The sequence below is a fragment of the Myripristis murdjan genome, chromosome 4, assembly GCF_902150065.1.
Source record: "Myripristis murdjan chromosome 4, fMyrMur1.1, whole genome shotgun sequence".
Lineage (NCBI taxonomy): Eukaryota > Metazoa > Chordata > Actinopteri > Holocentriformes > Holocentridae > Myripristis > Myripristis murdjan.
In genome coordinates, this window is record NC_043983.1 from 15,460,717 (window position 1) to 15,480,640 (window position 19,924).

The 19,924-nt window shown below is 42.9% G+C and overlaps 2 protein-coding genes across 3 annotated transcripts in view; both read right to left on the reverse strand.

Annotated features, from left to right (window-relative positions):
- Window positions 1-197: 197 nt before the first annotated feature.
- pfas (phosphoribosylformylglycinamidine synthase) lies at window positions 198-14,769 on the reverse strand. The gene is made up of 28 exons (XM_030050333.1): window positions 14,663-14,769; window positions 13,414-13,536; window positions 13,092-13,227; window positions 12,222-12,327; window positions 11,876-12,074; window positions 8,335-8,440; window positions 8,080-8,220; window positions 7,839-7,963; window positions 7,600-7,728; window positions 6,988-7,125; window positions 6,756-6,884; window positions 6,575-6,648; window positions 5,957-6,113; window positions 5,808-5,869; window positions 5,436-5,597; window positions 5,029-5,265; window positions 4,674-4,904; window positions 4,148-4,328; window positions 3,953-4,036; window positions 3,522-3,677; window positions 2,934-3,053; window positions 2,671-2,816; window positions 2,383-2,590; window positions 2,162-2,253; window positions 1,958-2,072; window positions 1,719-1,868; window positions 1,284-1,424; window positions 198-934 (listed from the first exon to the last, which is right to left on the reverse strand). Exons 2-28 carry the CDS (start codon window positions 13,532-13,534, stop codon window positions 624-626), a joined length of 3,957 nt encoding a protein of 1,318 aa, XP_029906193.1. The 5' UTR covers window positions 13,535-13,536; window positions 14,663-14,769; the 3' UTR covers window positions 198-623.
- A 248-nt stretch (window positions 14,770-15,017) lies between these two features.
- The window catches only part of LOC115357732 (importin-13-like), a 29,699-nt gene continuing 24,792 nt past the window's right edge, over window positions 15,018-19,924 (reverse strand). For both annotated transcript variants that reach the window (XM_030049377.1, XM_030049378.1), the window contains exons 19-23: window positions 18,253-18,319; window positions 17,936-17,994; window positions 17,726-17,815; window positions 17,371-17,552; window positions 15,018-17,183 (exon numbers count right to left, since the gene is read on the reverse strand). In XM_030049377.1, the coding sequence (XP_029905237.1) occupies window positions 17,087-17,183; window positions 17,371-17,552; window positions 17,726-17,815; window positions 17,936-17,994; window positions 18,253-18,319 (495 nt within the window). In that variant the 3' untranslated portion in view covers window positions 15,018-17,086. The remainder of the gene's footprint in view (window positions 17,184-17,370; window positions 17,553-17,725; window positions 17,816-17,935; window positions 17,995-18,252; window positions 18,320-19,924) is intronic.

Below are 19,924 nucleotides of genomic sequence, written 5' to 3' on the forward strand. Positions count from 1 at the left end.
AAGACAATTTCTACCCATTGCAAATGAATCAGCAATTTACTGAAATCTCAAGGTCATGCTGTTTAATGTGTCAGTACTGTAATATTGACCTCCCTGTAAATACATAACATGCTATGAATTAATGTACATATGTAAAATAAAAAATATTTATTGTCTTTAATATGTAGCTTTCCTTAGCTGAAGAAACGGTAAGCACCTCATGTTATAGAAATAGTTTATTAAAGGGTAAATTCAGCTCTCAGCAGAGTTCAGCGGTTGAACACAAAAAATCATTATTTATTAAATGTTACACAATCCATCAGGTTGTGCTATGTTAGAGAAAAGCACTTTTGGTGGCTGGCCTGATTAGTAAAAAAAAAATGTTGGAATGTAAGTCAACAAGTAAGTCTAACATCTTTGACAAGTAAGTCTCTAAGTTCTATTACAAAGTAACAGCAATGACAGCAGTGAGGTTAAATAGAAGTAGCATGCCTTGAAAACAGTTATTAGAGCAGACATATCAGTGACTTCCAGATTGTCAATTTAAATCTGACTTTCAGTGTCAGCAGATGCGTGCAGCGGACAGGCAACCCTGTCAAGGCAAAACTACAACAGTGTGACAGTACCAGCATGTAAGCAGAGCATCACTCAGTGCTGCTGCACCAGGCAGCTGCGTTCCTGAACATTTTTAGCCAGGGTGAAGGCGTGAGAGAGGGACGGAGTTCGCGTGGGGCCCAGGGCCACTGCCAACCCAGGGTGCAGCGCTCCGGGTGGGGCATCATGGCCAGGTGTCTCCCGTCCCTGGAGCAGAGCCCCGCTAGACCCTGAGGGGAGCCGTTAGGGTTCAGAGGGTACTCCTCTGTGGGCTGACCCTGGTCATCCAGGTAGCGGAGAGGGGCCAGGCCGCCAGAAATGACCCGGTCCTGGGCCTGGGGGGTACGGAATTGCATCAGACCTGGAGGAATGAGAGAGGTCAAAAGAAAATCAATATCAGATAGAGATGAAGGCTACTGAGCATACTGACCTCTGACATGTACCAACAAGTCAGCAAAATCAGACAGGATTGTGTAAGTTCCAGTGATTTCCAGCAAAGCAACCTCTTATATCCTGTTATGCTTGAGCTCCACAGTTCGTCCTAACCCTTCACTTGATAGCCACCCAAGTATTTGTCAGAACTTAATGATTATCAGCACAGCAGCTGTGGGGGGACCACAGAGGCCATGACCATAAGTGGCATTTGTGACGGACTAAAAACTGACATATGATCAACTAGGTCACAGCTTCAGTGTGTCTTCTTACTGTACCTTCTCCGTGAGCGACCCACACTCCCAGAGCTGAGCCTTCCATGCCTTTAAGCCAGATGGACGGGGAAGCCTGGATCCCTACACTGACGAACCGAGACTCAAACCTCCCAGACTGGTTGTGGGTCAGGACAACGTCGGACTCTGGGGAAACAAAGTGCATAAATAGCACAGAGCACCAATCAGAACCGCACAAAAACTCCCTTAACTGCTTTAAATATGACTGAGAATATCCCTAAGTAGAATGCAGCCATATTTCATTCTACTGTAAAGGCAAAGGCAAGGTTATTTGTATAGCACATTTCATACACAACATGGTGCTTTACATGGGCATAAAAGGACATTTAAAAAGCATAGAGAAAGAAAAGAAAGAAAAAATTTATTGTTTCGCCTATTTTAGGCAACATTTGCATGTTTTTATCTGCCTCCTCCTCATACCTGCTCCATCTTCACCCTCTCCCACCCAGCCCAGCAGGGCCAGCAGCTGGCAGCCGTTGCATACACCCAGACTCAGTGTGTCATCACGACGGCTGAAGCGTTCGAACTCTGCCTTAGCCTGGGGGTTGTACGCAACAGTAGCTGCCCAACCTTTGATGAGAGACAAATACTGTTTCATGAAAAGCATTTACACTTTAAAAAAGCGGTGTGTGTCTGTGGGTATTTGTGTGTCTATTTGCCTTTGGCTGATCCCAGGACATCTGCATAGCTGAATCCACCTACAAACACCACTGCTTTGAAAGGCTCCAGGGTCAGGGAGCCAGAACACAGGTCCTGCATGGTCACATCCCACACCTACAGACAGACAAATATAGGGAGGAGTTACGTACATGACAAGTATGGCATAGGCACAGCAAAAAATATGGAGACGAATGATTGTTTACCTCAAAGCCAGCCATAAACAAAGACACAGCCATCTCTCGGTCTCCGTTGCTGCCCTCTTCTCTGACCACAGCTACACGCGGTTGCCCAGCAGCTGAGAAAAATGCAACAAAGCACAAATTCATCGAAGAAAGTACACACACACACACACACACATACAAAAACATAAATTAATGGACTCTAATAGTTAGAATTATGTGGTATCAATCCTGTTCAGACTTACTGAGCTGGTTGTTTCTGGGCATCTCTGAGGGGTCAAAGGTCAGTTTGAAGTAGGGCTGCGTCCTCCTGGCTAGCCCTTCCTCTTCCTGTCTAACACACAGCTCATTGGCCTGGAGGCGCTCCAGCTGAAAACTGGTGCCTTCCCATAATGCTCTGAGGTTGGGCAGCCGCTCACTCAGCACTTGCTGTCCATCCACACGGACGCTGACCTGGAAGACGATGCATGTATCAGATGAAATGAAATGGCTTGAGGTAGACATGTGGTGGTAGATGTTGTCTATAATCTCACCACAGCCTCTGGTCCGAAGCCACAGGTTCTGCCGATACGATGGCACTGCAGGCCGGCGTCGCTGTATCGCTGGCACACCGTCTCTACATCGGGCTGCGACACCTCCAGGACCAAACCCAGCTCCTCACTGAACAACAGCTCCATGACTACACAGAGAACAGGGAGTCAAGATGGGGGACAAGTCCTGTGTGTGTTTATGTGTACAAACTGGAAAACTCTATGAATTACAGACTATAAAAGAAAACAGCAAAAAGCACACTAACCTCCAGCTCCTTGTGATGTCAGCTCAACATCGATGCCGCGATTTCCCGCGAACGCCATCTCCAGCAAACATGTGATGAGACCACCGTCACTGATATCATGTCCTGCGCTCAGCAGACGATCTGAGACAAACAACCAACCAAATAAATAACCACCTGAATGCCACTTTTTCAATGAGTGCTGATTTACTTACTCAGAATGTAGTGATTTACTTGCTTTGTGCTCATATACTTCCTCAAAATAGATCAGCTTTAGTGGGGAACACTGCCAGTGTTCATTTTTAATATTATTCAGAGAGTATTACAATGCACTGTAACAGAAGAAATGCTCAGGCTTGCATATTCACTGAAAATGTGCAGCAAAACCACTAGGTGGCCGTGTCATCATGGTATAAAACCTTCTAAAAGGGGAATAAATGGACAATGTTGTAGCAAAAAATGCCGTTTATATAAATGTTTGGTCAGTCGGAATCAATTATATGAACATTTAATGTCCATAATACCGTGAAACAATGTCATCCTTTTCTGAAACAAATGGTCAAAGTTTCTTTTTTGCAGTAGGCATTACTTTGGCTGCTAGGACAGACTGACCTTCTATGAGTGTCTGAGTGGTGTTGAAGCAGGCAGTCAATAGCTCTGGCTGGTCCAGGTCAGCAGGGCGGTCTCCCAGCTGGCCGTAGCACTGAGCCAGGGCTGAACCTCCCAGACGATGGTGGCCTGGACTCACTGGAACCCACAACAACACGCCTGGGGAGCGAAGACAACAAGGCCAGAGGCAGGTCGGCCTCTTATTGAGCAAGCAGGTTGTTTGTGTAAGACAGCAACAGACAGACACTATGTTTGTGTAGGTAAGCACAAGAAAGAGGGGGGAGGAAAGAGGACTGCAGAGTGAGGGAATGATCTTTCTCCCGTAATGTCTCAAATTAAAAACAAAACCATTAAAGCTATAAATTAAGTGAGTATCAATTAGCATTGATCACATGTATTCAAAGCTGATCCTGAGAATGTGTGAATATAAAAACCTTTGCCATCCGGATCCTCAAGATCAGGGGTGACTGTGGCTGTGATGTCAGGACACACAGCGTACACTGAGATGACCAGAGCACCTGCAACAGACAGGACGCAGAGTGGAAATAAAACACACACACACACACACACACACACACACACACATATAGGTAAACACTTATAAAGACACACACAAACAGTGAGAGTACCTGGGGCTTTGACAGTCTCTTTCCCCACTCTAGCAGCCATACTTAGAGAGTCCTTGCCCCCATCGACAGCCACTCCCAGATGAGCCATGACCTCACACATGGCTCTGCATGCCTCCCACAGACTCGCCCCCTCACCAGGCAGCTTGGCAGCCCACATCCAGTTACCGCTGCACTTCACATCCTGGAACACACAGATGGGACTTTTACCAAGCTTCTCAAATTTAGATTCCTGACAACATTATATTTGAAAGACTAATTTCCAATTATATGGTTTTTAAGGTAAATTAAACGTTATTTAAAATGTATCACTCTCTCTAAAGAGGTTCTGGTCTGTAGCTTGGATTTTAGTAAGCATGGAGGAAAACACTGTCTGTCCTCTGCAAAGCACCATCATTTGTTTTGATTTTTTGCTATGAATTACTTTGTAAGAGGAGGTGTCATTTCATCTTGGCACAAAACACTTCATGTCATGTTTCGGCTGAAAATGGTGTTGTGAATTTCCTCACACTCTTCATTATGCTCTCACCCGCAAGGCTGTGACTTTGGCAAACACCAGATTGGTCAGAGCTTCTCCCACAGCCATGCGAGCCCCCGCCCCGGGGGAGACCAGGCCTTTGATTGGCTGTTCTCCGATAGCAGTCGCTGCCCCCTCTAGGCTGAACGGTGACAGAGCGACCACAGCCACGTCGGCCAATGGGGTGTGAAGAGGGCCGACACACTGTTGCTGGGCAACCAGACCAGTGACAGACCGGTCCACCTGAGGGAAGAGGAGAAATTAGACGTATAAGGATACAAATATGCAACTCCTGGATCTTAATTATCACAGTTGTGCTGCCACAGAGGCATGCAGTGTCATGTATCAGGATCAAACAGACACACACCTTGTTGGTCAGGTAGCGTTTGGATGCCACAGCAGGCAATCGTAAAACTCTGTCCAGTGCATCTGTGACTGTCAGCCCGGTGGGCAGAGCCAGGGGCTGCAGGACCGGGACCAGGCACTCCATAACAAAGTCCTTCTGGGGCATCTTCCCCAAAACCCACTCCAGCTGCAGGTCAACAGGACAGCGCCCCCCGCTGGCCTGATCTCTGCTGCCTCCTTCATCATCCACCAGCACAATCTACAGGAAAGACAAATTTACTCATTTAGCACTTAAGGATATCAGAGTAGATCTGGAATCTATTGAAATAAGTTTATCTGGCTATATGACCAAACCAGTAATCACAGATCAAAACAGCAGATGGGCTGGTACAGTGGATATTGACTAGGTAAGTCCAGGTGGAGACATGCCTTTCCATCTCCAGTGATGTTTCCTACAAAGTCGACGGGACACTTCTCCCTCTGACACACCCTCTCCAGGAAGGATCGATCTGACGGGCGGAGCAGCAGGGCGTTGCTCTCCTGATACTCGGCCCCCCACAGTTCCAACACACTCAGTGTGGGGTCACCTTTCTGCACAACAGTGCGAGAGAGAGAGTTATAGAACAGAAAATGACAATAATCGAGGCGAAACAGCAATCAATAACCTCGATCTTACAGGATTCTGGTAGAGCAATCAAAAGGAAACAGAACGAATTCTCCTTGTTGGCTTGAACAAGAGAAAATGTGACTGAATGCAGTAAATGCCGTCCTTGTGTAAGTGAGTGTATGTGTGTTGATTACCTTGAATCGACTACAGTGGATGACAGCGCCCGCCGGCTCACTCAGCTCCTTAAGCACATTTCCTGAACAAGACAAAATTGCTCAGTATGTAAACTTTTGTCTCACCCTCTTAAACATAACAACAGAATAAAAAGACTTCAGCTTCACACCATTTCCTCCTGCTCCCTGATCATGAATACTGCAGATGGGGTTTTTGCCGCTTCTTTCCAGGCAGGCCCTGAGAGCCCGATTCATCTTCTGCTCCATCTCAGCGTCTCCTCTCTGCACTGCACCCAGATCCCTGGCACTGGAGTTGTCCCCCTGCACCTACGAGACAAAACATATTTAAATACAATTAGGACTGAACAATTAGTCAAAATATTATTGAAACTGCAATATGTCCAACTGCAATATACAAATTGCGGCAGCTGCAATTTTTTGATAAAGGTAAAATGTGTGACTCAACGTTATTTACTGTAAATACAGTATTATGGTGCTACAGAGATGCCGTGGCCTATAAATTGTATTTTCCAGATGTAAGAAAACATGTTTATTTGGTGCAGACCTCAGCAAAAATCCCACCATCATCATTTTAATAGCTTTTTCTGTGAAAATGTAAATTATATTTCAAACATTATCATTCATGAATTATATTGCAATCATAATATCTTTCAAATTAATTGCATTATTGTTTTACCATATTGTTCAACTCTAAATACAATGACACTTCTGCATGATTAGCACTAAGTGAGCTTGCTGTGAATCTGAGTGTGAGACGGCACCCATACTTGTACAGAAGAGGCTGCTCCTCCTCCCACACCGATCCTGTATACTGGCCCTCCGATCTTCACCACTTCCATTCCTAATCGACACGCATAGCAGAAGAAAACAGTGAATCACCAGTCAATATGGATAAATATAGCCCTTGCATTGATTAAAACTATTTGACACACAAAGCTGCACCATTACCCGGCTCTGCCTCTTCCTTCTTCACATGAGCATCTTCAATTGAACCGAGCCCACCGCTGAACATGATCGGCTTAATCCACTCTCGCCTCTCACCGTTAGCCAGCCGCATGCCAAAAGAACGGGCAAAACCTGGAGGAGAATGTGAGTCAAGTTTTATGCTGCCTAACTCAGGTAAATAACTAACAGGTCTAACTGTAGTTGGATATGCGTCACTGTGCATTAGCTTGTCCACCTGACAGAACAGGCTCCCCAAACTTGTTGCCGTAGTCTGAGGCTCCGTCGCTGGCCTCGATGGCCACTTGGAGTGGAGGGGCGAAGCTGGAGGGGTACTCCCACTTCTCTGCATCACACTCCCACGGCAGACTGTAACCTGGAGGAGACCGGGAGCAAGAAAATACATACAGTTGTCGGCTTAGGGACTTTTCTTTGCAACACAAGTAAAACATGAGGGTAACTTCACACTGTCTTACAGATAAATTCAACAGTTCACCCAAAATACAAAAAAAATGTTTTCCCCATTTAGACCTGGCACAAACAAGTATGAATTGCATTGATAGTTTGTCTGTGTTCCCAGTGAAACTCTTCTTCCCCCAGCACTGTCGATTATGACAGGCATCCCCTGTCATTGTTTTAGGAAAGAGCTGTTGCTGCTGAGTTTTCCATGTTTATTTAGAAAATAGTTCTGCAAACAAACACCCATCCATCCTCACTGTACTGCAGTGGCGGTGGACAGGGGAGATCACAGCAGACTGGAAAACTCATCAAATCACATGGAAACTATCTGAAAGGATAGACTGCACTAGGGTAAAAGGGAAAGGATTTTTTTTCTTGGCTATAAACTCACCTGGTATGTGCAAGTTGCCGAAGCAGTAGCCTGCGGTGCCGGCGATGACGTGACCTCCCCGCCCGGCACTCTGGACGTCCCTGATGCGACCTCCTGTCCCTGTGGTGGCACCACTGAACGGGGCTACACCTGAAGGTTGGGTCACATGGGAAGAAAAATGTTTATTCCCCCTGCCCAAAAAAAACTAGACTCACAACATATGGTGCCTGGGAACGATGGTTTTCTTTGTGTGTGCCGACCTGTAGGGAAGTTGTGTGTCTCCGCGGTGAAGATGACATGTCTTAGCGAGCGCCTTGTCTCGTAAGGGCTGGCTTGGGCAGGCTCTTTTGGATAAACACACTCCAGCTCCATCCCCTTAATACCACTGCGCATGCAAAATCGAATGTGAAATGCGCGAAATTATGGACACACACACACACACACACACACACACACAGCCTCTGTGGTGGTTGTGGACTTTGCAGAGTTGCTGCTTCCTACCTGCTGTTGTCGCAGAACTTGATGACATTGTTTTGATTGGTGTGCTTCTGGGTGTCCATAATGAGGCTGAACAGAGTCTCTTTCTGCTCCTGTCCGTCAATCACCGTTCGCCCCCGGAAGAACCAATGGCGGCTGTGTTCACTGGGAAAGCAGCGGACAAAGACAGTATTAAAAAAATAAAGACTTCCAGGTAGGTAAACTACAGAAAAAAAACACAAGAAAAACAAAGTATCCAGCTAATGCACATAAGCCCACCTGTTGGACTGGGCCAAGTCGAAACACTCCACACTTGTGGGGTTTCTTTTGATCCTCTGGAACATCGATGTATAGTAGTCCAGATCCCACGAGTCAAAGGCCAGGCCTGAATTAAGCACAACGAGACCAAACGCATGAGATCTTGGCATAAAAACACAAAACACAACGTGGACAGATGCTACATGACTACACAGCGAGTATACTTCCCCACAAAAATTCAGTGGCACCTTGATTTAGAAAATGTGGATAGCACATCAACTTTGCTCTTAATTAGTTGAAGTGCTCTGTGGTAATTCATGCGATTATGCTGTCTCTGAAATGATACCTAACCTTGGTACAGGAGTGGGTGCTTATTTAACTGTGAAAAGATTTTTTTTTACATCTAGTTCTTTTTTAACGGCAGTGCAAAAATCAACCCACACGAATTTGTAATCATGTAAAATCTGTCTAGTTGCAAACTCGCTATGTAAGCACACACAGCTAGACAGACAGCACACAAAATGAGATTTTCTGATATAGAATAAAAGTTACCACACAGTCTGCATGCTTCAAAGGAACACAAATCTGAAAACAACTTAACACATTTCTGTTCGGTGTATAATTAAAGCCCAAAACTGCACAGAGACTTACAGAGAAATACACACAACTGTGAAATTATATCACATCGCCACTTTGCGGGCGACCTCATAGCTGCCATCTGGTGTCCCTCCAGCTAAATATTATGGTTAATTCCACTGGGGATGCAAAATAGTGAATGCTACATCAATCCACCGGATATTAAGTAACTAATGTTATAAGAGGTTTTAAGTAGGTCCTTTTAAAATTATATACCAAATTAATAATTTAGGTATGAGAGCATATATGCTCATTAATGCCTATTTGAGTAACTCATGAATATTAATAAAGTTGGTCAGAGCTGAGTCAGCAGACCACAAATATAAGTGTAGACCATATTATGTCACAGTGGGCAGAATTATGAGGGACGAAAAATGACAAAACAATAAATAAATGAATAAATAAATAAATACGCATATAAATATATAAATGCATAAATAATTAAATTAATAAATATTTCTACATTTATTTATTTATTTATTTCTGTTTTTATTCATGCATTTATTTATTTATTTGTGTATTTATACATTTATGCATGTATTTATTTATTTATTTTTACATTTATTTATTTATTTATTTATTCATTTCTACATTTATTTATTCATTTATTTATTTATATATTTATTTTTACATTTATTTATTTATACTTTTATTTATTTCTATATTTATTCATTTATTTATTCCTTCTTTTATTTCTACATTTATTTATTTATTTCTACATGTATTTATTTATTTCTACATTTATTTATTTATTTCTACATTTATTTATTTATTCCTACATTTATTTCTGTATTTCTACATTTCCACATTTATTTATTTCTGTATTTCTGTGTCGTATGTTAATAAGGTGGGCGGTTCTTACATTAGTCTTAAGCACGATTGGTTTGTGGGTGTGATCCTATCCACTGCTACTGCCTGGACTGGCAGTAGCAGTGGATACCAGTGGACTAGCTAGCTGCTAGGGCATTAACAACGCCAGACTTTTCTATGTCGTCGACGTTACGTCGACCCGTCAACACCGGGAGATTTTTGGGGGGCTAGCGGGGCTCCAACCGGAGGGAGGGAGGGGTTGTAGTGGAGCACCGACCGGGCGACCGGGGGGGTGAGGAGGCTGCAGTGGAGCGCCGACCGTGTGTGTAGTCGGACTACTGGAAGTAGTCGGTGGGTGCATGATTTACCACATCATTCGCCAGTGACCTTAAATCACTGACGATGGCTCTCAAAACGCTTTCCATTGCGTTTTACACAGTAGCTAGTAGGGCATTAATGTAAACATCGACCCGTCGAAAGTCGAAGAAACACCCACACACCCACACACACACCCCCACACACACGGTCGGCGCTCCACTGCAGCCTCCTCACCCCCCCGGTCGCCCGGTCGGTGCTCCACTACAACCCCTCCCTCCCTCCGGTTGGAGCCCCGCTAGCCCCCCCAAAAATCTCCCGGTGTTGACGGGTCGACGTAACGTCGACGACATGGAAAAGTCTGGCGTTGTTAATGCCCTAGCAGCTAGCTAGTCCACTGCTATCCACTGCTACTGCCAGTCCAGGCAGCAGCAGTGGATAGGATCACACCCACAAACCAATCGTGCTTAAGACTAATGTAAGAACCGCCCACCTGATTAACATACAACACAGAAATACAGAAATAAATAAATGTGGAAATGTAGAAATACAGAAATAAATGTAGGAATAAATAAATAAATGTAGAAATAAATAAATAAATGTAGAAATAAATAAATACATGTAGAAATAAATAAATAAATGTAGAAATAAAAGAAGGAATAAATAAATGAATAAATGTAGAAATAAATAAAAGTATAAATAAATAAATGTAAAAATAAATATATAAATAAATAAATGAATAAATAAATGTAGAAATGAATAAATAAATAAATAAATAAATGTAAAAATAAATAAATAAATACATGCATAAATGTATAAATACACAAATAAATAAATAAATGCATGAATAAAAACAGAAATAAATAAATAAATAAATGTAGAAATATTTATTAATTTAATTATTTATGCATTTATATATTTATATGCGTATTTATTTATTTATTCATTTATTTATTGTTTTGTCATTTTTCGTCCCTCATACAGAATCACCACAGTCCTGAGAAAATGGATGAACAATTCACATGAAATTAGTAAATCTGAGCTGGTTTGTGCCGCCTTGAGCCTGTCCTCCAAGTCAGCTTATTTTCATGTTCACTTTTCAATTTGGGGCCTCTGTCATCCCACAACAGGCATAAATCAAACTATATCATTCTGAAATCAGGGCCAATGTAATCTCACAGCAGGCAGCTAATGTGGCCTTTTTTCTAAATGCATGTGATTTGATTAATTAAAAAAAAAAAAAAAAAGAGTCAGCTAGAAACATGAATCTTGGGAGTTGAAAGTCTTGAGTGATACAGATAAACTGATTTATCAACACTCCCAAAAAGCCAAATATGTGACACCAAATAAATGTATTCACTATTTGCCCATGATATTCAGTAAAATAGACACTTTATTTTGGGGTTTCTTTTGTCTTTTCATCTCATTGAACACACACACACACACACACACACACACACACACACACACACGTGCAGGATAATTAACACCATCATCCCGGTCCTGTGACTTCAAGCAGCTTCGTAATAAATGCAACATGTGACTGAGCAACATGCCTTCCTCTTCAACACAACATACTCACAGACAGCAGCAGGACTGAAAAGGGGCTTGAAGAAAGAGAGAAGGAGGAAAAGTTAGGAGACAGCAAGAGTGCACAGACTGATAAGAAACACAGTCTGAGCAGCAACAGTGCAGGCCAAGGCAGAGAAAGACTGAGGCAGGACACTGGTGAAGACAGAAATATCAAGAGATTCAAACAGGGATGTTATATAAGACCTCGGTGTGTGTGGGAGTCTCTCACCCAGATCATCATTTGCCTTCTCCAAGGCAGCTCGCCCTTTCCCCAGGATGTCTACCTCAAAGACCTCCTGCGGTTTGGTTTCCACGGCGAACGAGCTGATGGGATGCGGATAGATGCACTCTGTCATATTATCATGCAGACACTCGATCAGCTGCTTTATATCTCCGCTGAGTTCGGTCACACTCTGCCCGTTCTTGGGCTGGAGACGAGAAAGACAGATCACACAGGTTAAAGTGACCAAATCCTGAATCAAAGAATTAAAAATTGATTATATGTATGTATATGTATGTGTGTGTGTGTGTGTGTGTGTGTGTGTGTGTGTGTGTGTGTGTGTGTGTTTTAAAACCTTGATCAGAAGCCGGCGAGACAGCTCCACTCGTGTGACATTGCTGAGGCCGGCGCTCTGGCAGATGGACACGGCGTTAGTGGACCAGGCAGTGGAGAAGTTCAGCCTGCAGAAGAAAACAGCAGCAGCATCCATCATTTCTACGATGAAGCCCATACATGGATAAATACATGGATAACTGGCTGTTTGCAAAAAAAAAATTCTTCAAGTTGTAAATTATCTGAAGTGATGCCCCATGGTTATTTATTTTCCCCCTCATGGAATTCATAAAAATGCATTATACTTTCCCATACTCAATCTAAAAGATTAAAATTACTGTTAAATATTTCCATTTTTCCCCATTTCCTTTGGACTCTGAACAGCTGCTTAAAATCATAAGAAATTTTTCAATGTATTATTTATCTGTTCAGTTTGTAGCTGCGAGTTGCTGCTGTCATACGATTTCATTTTATCCGCCTATTTTTTTGATCATCAGTGACACATAATTATGGATGCCTTCACTGTGGATGCGAATAACAGTGTTTGTTCAGACACCATTCCTTGTATGCATTTTGCCAGACTGAAGTGCACATATTTCTCATTGCCTTGTAAGTCTCTAACTTCTCATTTTTTATACATTACAAACAGCCAGTGGGATCAGTATTGATCTACTGTACTCATACTTCATATTGTGCTGCTGGTTTGCTTCTCACCCTAACTCAAAATTCATGCTCAGTTTATTCTGATGTCTATAGCTATTTAACATAAACCCATGTGTAGTTTAAATTGCACTGAAAACTAAGATTAATATGTGTCCACCTGTGAAACAAGAGCCCAGTTCATCTGCTGGACAGTTTTAAATGCCTTCAGTGCATCTGGGTGCATGGGTACCTGGGTCCGATCTCCACCAGCTTCTCGTCCTTGCCCTCCGTTAGGTGTGGTTTGTCAGACAGCGGCTCTGCCTGCAGAAGAGGACTGAACAACCAGAGGAGAACCTCCCTCTCCTCTGCACTGAGACACTCACAACCTGCACAGCACAGCAGGAATGAGGGATTAATAAAGGTGGAAAAACAAAACAGACAAAGGGAAAAGAGGAGTATGTCGAGGAGGGAGAAAATATCAAGGCTGCACATTGTCAATGTGTCTTTTAAATATGTACTCATACTGTCCAGATCCACCATATCGTGCATTGTTATGAGTGTGAGGCACTCACCTGTGACCTCCACATTGTAGCACAGCTCACTGGTGATTGACAGCTGGGGGTAGAGCTGGGCTGCCCTCTGTAAGGCCCGCCCCCTCACAGCCTCACTGCTGTAAAACCTCACCACAGCCATGACTGACGGACAGACAGGAAAATGAATTCAGTTCAAAGGCCAGAGGGCCTCCATTTATAACACCAGTCACTGCATAACAAAGACAATATACACTGTAGGTCTATTAATACCAGCAAATAATGAGGTGAAGAACCTCTGAATCAATGGCCATCAAACATTATTGATAATCCATAATCAATATGAATGGAGTAACCACCTCTTAACTATTCATTGAAGACGACCTTTGACTTAAAGTCAATCCAGGTTAGGGCAGGGAACCAATCAGATTGCAGAAAATTGACACCACTGAGTTAAGACTGGGGTCCAATCTGCATGTGTTACCACAAACCCACACACTGAAACATACAGGAGCTGGGAGGCGGTGTGTCTGTGTAGATCTCTCAGACCATAAAATGATCAAAATAAAAACACCATGAGAGTGTGTAGATGCTGCAGCTGAGCATGAGGTCGACTCAAGACACATGAATTTTGCCGGAGGGTTTGTAGAAGAGGATGAAACCTCGGGTCAGTTTATTTCACTACTTTACTGTAGCTTTGCGATCTGAATCCAACTTGTCACTTATTTACTTCTCACTCCTCAGGCTAGTGTCTATTGAGAGGGAGTGTGGGCAAACTGTGTTAGTTGAGGTTAATATTTTAAAAGTGTCAACGCGACAGTTCAATCGTTGCTAAATGTGTTAGCCAGTCCATCCCAAACCCTGATCCCCCCTCACAACCTGCTGATTGTGTGCATGTTGGCGGTCACACACACTGCACGGGTCTGCCGCACTGTCAGGAGCTTTCTGTTAGAGGCTCAACACACACCACACACTCCCCGGGCCACACGATTAAGCGCGCACAAGTTAATTGAACAAATGTGACTGTTTCATTTCATTGTTGACTTGCTACAAGAACAAAAGTTGATGGGACAAGATAAATAAATACGTCGCTTAATATATGGATTAAGTGAACGCATGTGTAGTAAATGTAAACAGTTACAAAGTTAGATTGTTGTTTTGTTACCTCTACTGGATGTGCTGAAGGGAGGTAAAGGGTTAGCAAGAGGCGAGTTAGCGATTTAAGTGAAACTCCAGCAAAGTTATTAAGCGCTATGAACCGCATGGAAACAGAAGCACAGATGCCACTCACCCCGTGTGTCCAAGTTTGACCTCTGTCCTCGGATGCGGCTGGTAAAATGTTCCGGCTGTGAAGTCCCAAGACTGACAGGATGGACCTCAGATACCCACGTGTGAGGCGCGGAAGTCAGTGCGCATGCGTGAGTCACGACTTGCGCGTCTTCCTTTCCCTTTTGTTTCGCACACCAGAGTATGCCGAGAGAATAAAAGCTTTCAAAAACAGATGCTCAGGAACTAGACTGTGATAACAGTGCCTCACACAAAACACACAAGACAACAAGTGCAGTCTTAGATATATTTAATAAATTAAAGCAAGGTACAAAAAGAAACAATGTACATTTCATACCTCCCTCCCCTCCTCCACCTACTACTCTTTTTCCTCAACAGTGACAAACTTTTTTTTTTTTTTTTTTTCACACATTGCTCTCATAATGAGACCATATATAGACACAGGATCATTTTTAATGTCCAATCCATCACAGTTAAAAACAGACTTGGGGGTAGGACAGCTGATTTCACAGCTGCATCCCGCCTCGAGTCTCACCGTACATCAAGTCCTTCTACAGTGTCACACACATTGAGTTTCTCTGTCCCCTGAACCCCAAACCCCCACAAAACACATACATGCTACATGTCTGCAGGCACCTCGGATAAGACAGAAGGATTAGACTGAGATAACATTATCGGAGACCACAAAGTACATTTTGATGCTGTGTGTTATACCATTCCTGCTGATTCACTAGACAGTCTTCTAGATGCTGCTGCTTGGTGTGTACGGGCAGCCGTCACATCACTTTGTCAATATTGACTATAACGAATGGGTATAGGATGCCAGTTATTTTTTTTTTTTTTATTCCAAATGTGCATTATCTCTCTTATATTTTGTTCCAGGGCTCTCTAATCCTTCTTGGTCCTCTCCAAGGCAGTCACCCCGACAGGTGAAAGGATTCAGGTAGCTTGTTCACAAGCATCAGTTAAGAGCAGTTGGTGTGCAGTTTGACAAATCGTAACAGTGATAGATTAGTCTAGTCAATGACTACCACTGGTTGGTCATTCAAGATGATAAGGAGGTTAATGGATGGCTGTGATTTCAGTGAGCAGTGGAGGTGAGATTCTGGGCATGCCTGGTCAGTCTGTAAGAAAAGAGCAGCCTAAATAAGTGTGGTGTCGACAAATGGATGGGGCTCCGTTTAAAAGATAGGAGGAAGTTATGCATGTGTAGGTCCAATATAAGTGCACTGAACAAGTGGAAAAAGATACATCTGTGCACACACACCTCTCAAACATACGGGTATGTACACACGCATTCACTCAAATACACAGAAGTGTTCAGTAATAACTGTTAATATGCACAACTTGATTAATAATTTTGCACGATTACAGTAACTATGCAGTCCAACGTGGGGATGATTAATCCCTCCAAGCACTCTATTCCCTTCTCCATTTCATTCTTGTGCCCCTTTCTCCCTGCCAACTACTGTACTTCCTTTTCTCTCCAACGTCTCCCTAAGCAGTCCTGCTCTCCCTAAGGGACCACTACATAAAAAACACACTTTTACATCCAGGGGACACTACAGTAAGACTGGGTGGTACTGTATGTACATGAGGTACAGCCCGAGATACAGGGCTGGGCAAGAGAGCAGACTGATTTTAGTCCAGTATGTGGTCTGTAGTTTTCTTTCTCCACTCATGCCCCATAAAGGCAAATATAAGGGGAAAAGAAGTTCACAAAATGTTTCACAAAAATTTGGCAAATGCAGAGAGCGCAGGGGGCATGAGTTGGTGTTTATATGGTGTTGTATAAATGTCTTTTTGCCTGCAGAATCCCCTCCTGACATCCGCCCTTCTCTTTTTCCCATTAGCAGCAGCAGGACTGACAACCCCATCTTTCTATATATGTATACATATACATTTATATAATTAATTTGATTTCATTCGAAAAATATGTCAACTAGCTACGTACGATACCACTACCATTTCATATGGATGCTAATCACCAGGAAACAACCTAGGAGCCACGGAAGATCTAGAAAGGCAGAAGAAAATAGAAAAATAAAAGAAGCATGAACAGAGAGCATGCTGGGAGTGCTGCTCACAGCTCTTTAATACATAAAACATAAGTCTAAGGAACCTCAAGTGAGGAGAGAGAGAGACAGAAAAAAAGAGAAATCTATAAAAGAAAAAGAGAAAATAATCGGAGCAGAGAAGGCAGCCTCCCTAAAGCCACTGTGGATGTAGTTTTGCTGTTCGTCTGTAAATCCGATGGCAGGTTTGCACTGGAATGGTTCCACATCTTCTCCTGTAGCAGGGCGGGTATCATTACAATCATTTAATGAAATCTTCAGTGTCGGGGTTGGTGAAAACTGTTGTTGGGGCATCCAGCTGTTTTGCATGGAGGGCAGAGGTCACGGTTAGGTCAAAGTTCAAAGGTAGAGTTTCAGTATTCAGCTGCATACTCTGTACCATGGAGCCCTCTGCACACCAACGTGAACTCCTTCACTATGTCCTTCACCCTCCGCTTGTTCACTCGCTCTCTGCAGGATGGAGGAAGCAGAGGAAAAGGGGGACAAAAAAAGACAGGGAAAAGACATAATTAACAAGCTTATGGCAAAAATTATGTGGTGAGCCAAGTGAAATGATTTCATTAGCAGACAACCCCCTAAACAATTGAGCAAGCATGAAGGCCTATTCTGTGCATGTTTTTCTGAGCGAATATGTCACCTGAGTATCTGCTGGGAGAAAGTGTCTTTCTGTTCAGCCGTGACCCGAGAAGAGGGGAATCCTGGGGGCTGCAGTGCCTCCTTCAGCCACACAGACAGCAGAGCGAAGCAGTGCTTGTTCAGACAGAACAGCACTTCTGCAAACTGGTCCATCAGACTCCGCGAAGCTCCACCCCCAATCCCCTGGAGACAGAGTGGAGTGACATTGTACATCGGGGACATAATAAAAATACTAAGCAGAGAGGAAGAACAAGGGCAAGAGCGTAAGGAAGTTTGGTGTGTGAAAAAATATCAAACTACAGCAGCAGTGAAATATTACAACCTGTGATGGTATATGGTTATTATTTGATGCTCACCTCTAGCACAGCCTGCACCAACAGTTTGCCATCCTCCTGCACCACCCTGGCCACTGGGGGCACATCTGAGCAGTGGGGTAACAACTCCGTCTAAAGCAGACAGAAAGACAATCAGCACCAGGGAAATCAAATGTCCTTCTTTTTAATTATATGTATATCTCTGCAGTGTTTTGTGTGTATGCAAATATATATATATCTGTGTGTGCTCACAAAGAACAAGCATGTGGACTTGACTGTTGGAGCCTCAGGAAATTTGAGTGACAGAACTCCTGGAGGGAGGAGAGAGGGAGGCGAGGTGATCAGGAGACATACCAACATCCAAAGGATAATGTCAAACATTCACACTTTGTACTTCATATACTGACAAACTGCATGTTTTACAGGCAGTGAAACAAAATATCCAATACAGTGTGTAGTTGTGTGTGTGTGTGTGTGTGTGTGTGTGTGTGTGTGTGTGTGTGTGTGTGTGTGTGTGTGTGTGTGTGTGTGTGTGTGTGTGTGTGTGTCCAAATGATGTGCCAACTTACCACAGTGGAACACTGCTTTCACGTCAAGACTCTCAGACAAGAACAAATCGGGCTTCCGTTTGAGGGCCTAGGAGGCAGATGAAAGTATGAAATAGAGTATATTTTGGTTGGCGTAACCCAGGAGTATTTGCTTCCCCACATTCCAATTCATATGTTCCTTCAAAATACTGATCTCCAAAATACCCACTCAGCCTGGTAGCCGGATCTGACAGCAACAAAAGACTGAGAACAGATCTGCCTACCAGGCTATACTACTCTCGCCGTCTGTCTAGGAGAAACTATATCCAAACTCATACAGAGATCCTCCAATGCAGAACTCAGCAGGTATAACAAACAAACTGCAAAAAATCAAACATTCAAAATCATTGGAAACTTAAGTCAAACTAAAGGCAATGATGGTTTTGGCTTTGTTTCTTGAAATCAATTCATTTAAAACATTACTTTTCCTTGTTTTGATTGACTGGATTGAATATGCAAAAGAAGTCTGTAAGTAATTAACATGTGCAGATAAAGAGAAATACAACTCATCTCATAATAATGAAATCATTCAGGATGGAGGAGAGGAGAGAGGGAGAGAGGGAGAGGGAGAGAGATGAAGGTCAGATCTATCCAAAGATAGAAAAACAAAGGAGGAGGAATGAAGAAGGGAGACAAAAATATAAAACAGAAGAGCCATCAGCCAATTTGTCTGAACTGATTAATATTAGTTGAATATTAATTCATTTGGGCTTTGATTGGCTCTGGGCTGGAATGACTTCAGAAGAGGACTGGGCTCAGAGACTAACCAGTCACCTGGGGCCATCAACCAACCAGGACGCAGATCTCATGCTGATGCTGTTATGTTCTCTTTCCAAGGGCTCCCTATCAACTACAACACTTCATCTGGGGTCCATGTAAGTGGATCTTTTTTCCAAGAAACAAATGAGCTCGAATACTGAGTTTAGAACAAAGGAAAGGCAGTCAAAGGAATTGAGGAGCCTGATTGTAGGTACATTTCTAAGATGCCATCCATGATTTTAATCTAAAATTGACACATGCATTCAATTTTCAATTTTCTAAGTAGCATGTAGATCTGAGAAATAATTCAATATCATTGTTTATCAACTTTTAATCATTTTGTGATGAAATAATGATATGGAATTATTGTGAAATGAGACTGTGCTGTCAGTACAAACAGAAAATACTGACTAAAATCTCTCACAAAATGACAGCTCAAAGACATCTGGAACTATTATTTGAAAATTACAGTTAAATGATACTTTATACAATTATGCAGTTCAATGAACTGAAGAATCTAACACGTGATTCTGCAAATCTCTTAATACAGGTTAAAAATTGCTAAGTCACTGTCATGTTCAACTGGAGGATTACACACTTCTTCACAGCTGGAGAGAGAAACCTCTGACCTCTTGGGTTTTTGGCACCCTGTCAAAGCCTGTTGGATCATGTCAAAAATGTATCATCATCAAGGTTTAACAAAATAATAATAATAATAAAAAAAAGTCTGTTTGTCTCAGTTCTTGAAATGCTGACAGCTGAACATACAAGGCTTTCACTCCACCACACTAATGTCAGAGAAAATGAGAGTACTTTCAGGAGAAGTTAGATGGTTGAACTGTAACCGCTGAACACATTTATCCTTCCTTCTATCGCAGTGATCTGAGGGTAGAGG

Coding starts and splice junctions, on each gene's coding strand:
- pfas (XM_030050333.1), bottom strand. CDS start 13,534: ATGGCTGTGGTGAGGTTTTACAGCAGTGAGGCTGTGAGGGGGCGGGCC. Junction 3,678..3,952: donor TGAGGATCCGGATGGCAAAG/GTTTTTATATTC, acceptor TTCGCTCCCCAG/GCGTGTTGTTGTGGGTTCCA. Junction 935..1,283: donor GTGGGTCGCTCACGGAGAAG/GTACAGTAAGAA, acceptor TCATTCCTCCAG/GTCTGATGCAATTCCGTACC.